Genomic DNA, 6,492 nt, shown 5'->3' on the forward strand with positions numbered 1-6,492 from the left:
AGAGAAAAACCACTAAGATTTTAGATCAATAAAAGTATTTAAGTGCTGAGGAAATTTTTGAAAAGGAAAAAATAAAAGTCTTTCTGTATTGAAATRAACATTCTTATCATACAGATAGCTCACTCTAACATTTAATATTTCAGATTTTTTTCAGTGATTAAAAAAAAATCTCTCAATGAATTTATTGAGTAACAAATTATATGTGATTTTCTACTTGACTGAGATGAACAGGTACTGATGGGGAACTGTAAGTGAGTGTAGTAACTGCTTACCTTTGCTTTATTTTGATGACCTCCTCAAATTTAATCAAACAACATTTGAAATGTTTTTTTTTTTCAGGTCAGTTCTGAATCTTATTTTTCTGTATAATTTCTAAGGTTTGGCATCAAAATCACAACCTGTGTGTCCTTTCATCTAATTACAGAGCAAMCCCTTTAATCCTTTCAGAAACCAATGTCAGACTCTGCTGAGCCATGTCATTTATAGCTTTTTAGTTCTKCACACGCATTTTTGTGTGTCCCTTCTTTTACAGGAAACGTGAGAAGCCTGATCTGTGGCAGTGGAGCGGGAATTATCAGTAAAACCCTCACATACCCCTTCGATTTGTTCAAAAAGAGGCTGCAGGTGGCGGGCTTTGAGAAAGCCCGCGCTCACTTCGGACAGGTAGGATCCTGATGCTGAACCACAGCGTCGAGGCAAATGACCTTCACCTCACGTGTCGGCATTGTCACCTGTTTCTGCCGTACAGGTGCGGACCTACACAGGCCTGATAGACTGCGCGGTTCAAATAGTCAAAGAGGAAGGGATCCGAGGCTGCTTCAAAGGCCTCTCTCCCAGCCTTCTGAAGGCCGCGCTGTCCACAGGCTTCACCTTCTTCTGGTATGAGTTCTTCCTCAACGTCCTGTGCAACATTAGGGAAAAACGGGAAGGCCAAAAGGAGAGATGACGCGTAATGAAAAAAAYGACATAGGAAATGAGGCAATCACGCACATTATAAACGCACTAATGCCTTGTTGCACTGAACACRTCACTCAGCCGGGAAACTGAGCGGGTTTATTTGGGTTTCTATGGTGTTTACAAATGTTAMGCAAGTGGATAAATGTCTACACGAAATGACATGTTGCTGTATCATTTACTTTTATTTTGTAAGCATTATATTTTTGTYGAGGAGTTTGTATCTTGCTTGACTCTTGCGCACAACAATGTCAAGTTTGTTTCAGTGTTAAATAATCAAATTCTATTGATAATCGATWGTCATCTGGTGGCGACAAAACGGTTTTCAAGCCGTATCGGAGACAAAGCAGCTGAAACCTCTCTGGGTCCACTGGGTCGACTAATCAAATCAGATAAAGTTGGTCGCGAACGTCATGGTGTCACGACCATCACTTTTCCTGAAAATAATTCAATTACTGACCAAAGACTAGGTAGAAAGTTATAAGTCGTTTTTTCACACATGCTGACCAGCAATTGGTAATTCTGCAGGGACCCAWCTTGTCCAGAATGGACAGCAGAAGGAAATGTGTGTCAAAAAATGTGTTGATTGGCCAAACRGTGAGCACYGTTCACCAGACCCAGTGACTGGCTGCTACACGCATCAGTGTGCATCTTCAGCCATTGATCAGGTTTGATGGTATATATGAGGCTAATCTTCCTCAGCAATTATCCGGCATCTMAGACRTCTCTMCTACCAGGAAACTGCAAAATGTTGTCTTACGTAAGCCTAAAATATGACTCGGTCCCTATCAAATGGGGACTAAAGTGTGTGCAAGGCATTTTCTGTCTGGTGACCCTCAGTTGCCACTTTCAGTAATGCCACCACTTATCCACTTTGATGGCCATGTTGGCTTTCTGTTCCCAATATGTTTGAACTTTGCCACTGTCTCCATGCTGGCTGTCCAAATGCGTTGAGTGCTTGTTATCAGCCTCAGATTCAGCTGAAAATACGCTGAMGGACACATGTTTGCAAAGCTTCTTGTAAAGATGTGTAAAAATGCATATTTTTTAAAATTGCTATAGCTTTGACCTCTCCTCTTTGCACCATTTTTCTAAATAACCCAGACTTTTGGGTCCCCTGTTACGCTCTCTTCATGTGCAATTTTTCAGCTGGCGATCAGCATATACATGTTGATTTATCAATATGTTTTGAATAAATTACCTCTTTAAGTCATTTATGGCACAATTTTTCCTARAGAGGGCAAAACATTTAGACTGAAAAAAATCCTGGTCCTTGAAACAGACCAAGAGGATCGCTGATCCTTTACTGTCTTCAGTCTCWTCATATTTATGATCCAGGAAATTTAGGAGGTCATTGAGAACTAACGAGAAATTCTCATTAAGTAAGAGAAYGATTTCTTAACATAGGATTTTCCTCTCCACCAAGTAAATGCTGCTGCTCTGCTTGCTTCTCAGACTCTGGTCTGTCTTCTTCTTTTGTTTTGTTTTGTGTCGCATCGCTACGTCACACTTGTTGTGGATCCTGTTTCTGTTCTCTGCTCAAAATGGATCAGAGAACAGAATGGATCTTCTGCACTCGAAGATGACAGATTGAAAGCACACGAGAACAAAGTTAAAGGGATTTATCAAATGCGGTGGATATGTCTTGGCAGGTAAACACCTTGGTGAAAGTTTAACCTGAACTTTGCACATTTTCTGCTCAGTTTTACGGTTGTTACCTTGTATATTCTTGGACACGTGATATTTATTTTGATATTCACTTTATTTAGTGGGAAAAACCAAATGGAACCTTAAAGTTTATAACTTGTTTAAATGTCTCACTTTGAGTTAAACTTACTGACCTTTGTTGCTTCATGTGTTTATATGGTCTTCATTTCTTTGTGAATAAAATGTACAACCACACTGCTAAAACTGAGTTATTTTTGGTCTGTTGAAGAGAAACATTATTTTAACAAGGGTTTCTATTCAAACAAACTGTAAACCTAAACCACTTGTACATGGCAAGGATTAAAATTCAATATATAAATTAATATAGAAATGTTTAATTTTTCTTCTCCTGCACAATTACTTTCCACTGATCTTATATGATCTTGATAAAGTTTATCACTGTAATGCTCAAAATATGAAAGATTTGAAGGACATACACATTTGCTCTAAGGTATTTAATCATATTAATAAAGACTCAAGTTATGACTAKTAGCTTCAGATGTGATTTAATTTGATTTAYCGCATACAAAACTTTACTTGAAAATGAACAAAAGGAATATAGCAGCTGAACACCACATGATCACTCGATAAAACCTTGGGTAAAACACGTCAAGTATGACAGCAAAAAGACATAACGATCAATTGACAAATATTTTAAAAGCAGCTTAATGTCAAGTTATACCACCAGGAGACAAAAATATGGCAAAGATAATATAAACGCATACAGATAAAACGGCCTGTAATGTACACAACAGAAATAATAGCAGCTTCATTACTGGAGTTTAAATCTTTTCTTAAGTGCGGACATTGTGTTGATTAAATCATGTTCATGTCATATATACACGATAACCCGATCACTATACACTTGAGTGTAAAACTATATTTAACTGTCACATTATGCAACTCAATCCGTCGAAACCTCTTTCCCTACGTAAATACAAAGAATGAACAACRACCTCCGGCTAACAAAGACCCAGATGTTTGAAGGTGAAAAAGCAAATMATCTAATTTTGTGCTGAATAAAACTGTAAATCGAGACACCGTGAGTCTGRCTGTCTGGGACGGATGTTCTGCTAAAACCAAGAAATGACTGAGATTCTTTGTCGTGTTCTTTGCTGAACAAACTCTGCTTTTGCACCTCAGAGGCTTTGGGAGGGGGCAGACTGTCTACCTGTAAAGGCAGTCTGGGAGCTGCTGACTTTGCTGTAACACCAGGAACACTACTGAGGGGGTCAAGGATGACCAGAACTGTGAAAAGCTTCTGTCACTTAAACTGGCCAGGAGCAAGAGGGGGGGAGCAATATTGGATGTGCAAAGCAAGCATCCTCTACTGATCCGCGGGTCGAGAGCAAGGCTCGGTTCTCATTCGGGTTGTGGACTGGAGTTCCAGGAGAAAAARCTTGGCAGCTTGAAGAGTGAATCCCTGCGGCCTGGATCGGGCAGGGTCAAGGTCTCTGGAGCGGACTTTTTTCTGGGTCGCTCCTTGGGCACAGACAGGAAGTCCGGAGCTTCGGTGGAAAGGGGAGTGGACGGGGCGCTGTTGGGGCCGCTGCGGGCGCTGGACGCCAGAGGGGTCTCTGAGATGGAGATGGCTGGAGGAAAGGTCCCGATTTTCAGATTAGTAGCTTCCTGCGTGGCTCGCTCATACTCCCTCACCTCCTCCATGGTCATGTCTGATGGAATAGAGAAATTAACACAAACTGTGTGACAACGTCCACCCAAATCCAGGCCCAAAGCAAACTATGTAATACGACACCCTGAAAGCTTTAAATACAGAAAAAGGCCTGGGATTTTGTCATTTGAACGTCTGTAGTCTGGTTGGCAAAATTGACATTGTGCGTATTTGGGTAGTTTGTCTTAAGTGAAACTTTTTCCAATAACGATGTAATGGTAGACGGGTATAACCTATTTAGAAAAAAATGACTAGTTTTTCTGTTTTTAACAGGTTGGTTTATTATACAGTGGTTGATGTTGATGTTGATTAAACTTAGTTTCGTTTCTAGCATTCTAGGTACTTTTTCTAGATACCAATAAATCTAATTAGTCTAATATCTAATCATACATTTATGGGCCCAAAACCAATGTTGACTGTCCCATCCAGACATTTTTATCATGGGCACGCTGTGGTTATGTGACGTTAAAAATATAAAGTTGCATGTCATCAATAGACGTGCAGTAATAGATACTATACTCTATAATATTAGCTAAGGAGATGATGCAAAAATTATACAAAAATTGAACTCTGTTAAAACTGTGAGATTACACAATGAAATTAGTAAATAAATTGATGARCTAACACTGGAGGATTTTAAAACTTTTTTTCAAGGATCGGCCGTCTCAGCCTTTTCAAACTGCCAACACTCTGGCATCGAGATATTAATATATTTAACAGTACAGTCGAGGTTAAGTTGACACAAACAAATAAAAAGCTTTCAACTTTATGACTCATTAGATGGCTGAAAAGAAAAAGCTACTGGAATGCAAAAGACCTTCAGAAAAAGGCTTTAGCTTATGAAATAAGGGCGAACTGCAAAACCAGGACAAAAATCGTCTCTGTGAAACATGAAGACGAAACTGAGGTACAATTATCCTGTTAGAATAAGTTTTTCTCAGGTTAATTGGCTACATTGAGAAAAGGGTGAATGTAAAAAGGTGTAACATTTTATTTCAAGAAGGTTGTCTTTTTCCTCMAACTTCTACATTATTTCAACCATTTCATTTGGTTGCAGCAGAGCAGGAGATGGAAAGACCAGCTGTTATATGAGAGAAAGAAAACAAAATTGCACAAGATGTAGGTTGTTCTATGGCCTCGTTGCTGTGCAAACTTGAACTTTATTAAAAACAAAAAAAAAAAAAACGATCTTGAACAGAGGTATTAGTGCAACACAGGCCAAGGACCTCATATAGCTATGTTTATAAAAACCCTACAAACTCTAGCATCTSTTAAACTTTAATACATTTCAAGGAAACATATCCTGTTAAATTTTTATTTGAAMTCTTTTACAGATCTGGCGAAAGTTGCTTTGTAGGACTTTGACCAGAGGAGCTAAAATCATTGGGTGGCACAAAAGGGTCACAGTTTAATTGTAGACTCTCCATTGTCTTAGAGTGAGGTCAAAAACACACTAGCTGAAGGATGCAAAAAGACTCCAACTTTTAATAACTGGGTATTTAGTCCCATTAGCTTTAAAGTATCAGTCTGTTTAATTTCATTCACATTTTTTATAGCACTTTGTCAAAAGTCAGTGTTTTTAATCAAGATTCTAAGTGATGGACAAACACAAGGAACCCAGGGGTCCAATGGTAACATTGGAGGAGCTGCAGATATCCACAGCTCAGGTGGGAGAATCTGTTGACACAACAGCAAATAGTTCTGCAATCTAATAAGATGATCTCCATGGAAGTGTTGGAAAAACAGATATGACCCCTGAAGCCCTAAGAAGTCTCATATGCCGTTTAGGGGAAACAGCAAACCTTGGGAAGGAGGTTCCCTTGTCAGATGGGACCAAAATGCAGCCTTTTGGTACATACATGCAATTTTTCCCATCCARTCTTRGATGGGAAAGATTGAGCCTTCCCCATGATGAAACATGGTGCTGRCAGCATCATTCTGAGGGGAAAGGTCTTCAGCAGGGACAGAGGAGTTGATCACAGTTGTTTGAAAGACATGTAGAGGGAAATGCATGTCTGTTGKACAGCCAGCATGGAGACAGTGGCAAAGTTTCCTGCTAGAGGCTTCAAAAGACTAAAGATTTGGGCATTGGACTACAATCAAAGCTTTCTGATTATTTACATGAAAGCATTTTCGAGTGTTAGAAAATCTCAGCTTGA

The 6,492-nt window shown here is 39.3% G+C and overlaps 2 protein-coding genes across 2 annotated transcripts in view; one reads left to right on the plus strand and one right to left on the minus strand.

The window, feature by feature from the left end:
• The window catches only part of slc25a19 (solute carrier family 25 member 19), a 4,711-nt gene extending 1,846 nt beyond the window's left edge, over window positions 1-2,865 (plus strand). The window contains 3 exon segments of the mRNA XM_008416848.2: window positions 427-530; window positions 533-663; window positions 749-2,865. Coding sequence (XP_008415070.1) covers window positions 427-530; window positions 533-663; window positions 749-946 — 433 coding nt within the window. The 3' untranslated portion in view covers window positions 947-2,865.
• Window positions 2,866-3,151: 286 nt separating this feature from the next.
• The window catches only part of LOC103469328 (cytoplasmic phosphatidylinositol transfer protein 1-like), a 75,013-nt gene continuing 71,672 nt past the window's right edge, over window positions 3,152-6,492 (minus strand). The window contains exon 7 of the mRNA XM_008416932.2: window positions 3,152-4,401. Within this exon, the coding sequence (XP_008415154.1) occupies window positions 4,024-4,401 (378 nt within the window). The 3' untranslated portion in view covers window positions 3,152-4,023. The remainder of the gene's footprint in view (window positions 4,402-6,492) is intronic.

Source organism: Poecilia reticulata, linkage group LG8 (assembly GCF_000633615.1).
Source record: "Poecilia reticulata strain Guanapo linkage group LG8, Guppy_female_1.0+MT, whole genome shotgun sequence".
Taxonomy (NCBI): domain Eukaryota; kingdom Metazoa; phylum Chordata; class Actinopteri; order Cyprinodontiformes; family Poeciliidae; genus Poecilia; species Poecilia reticulata.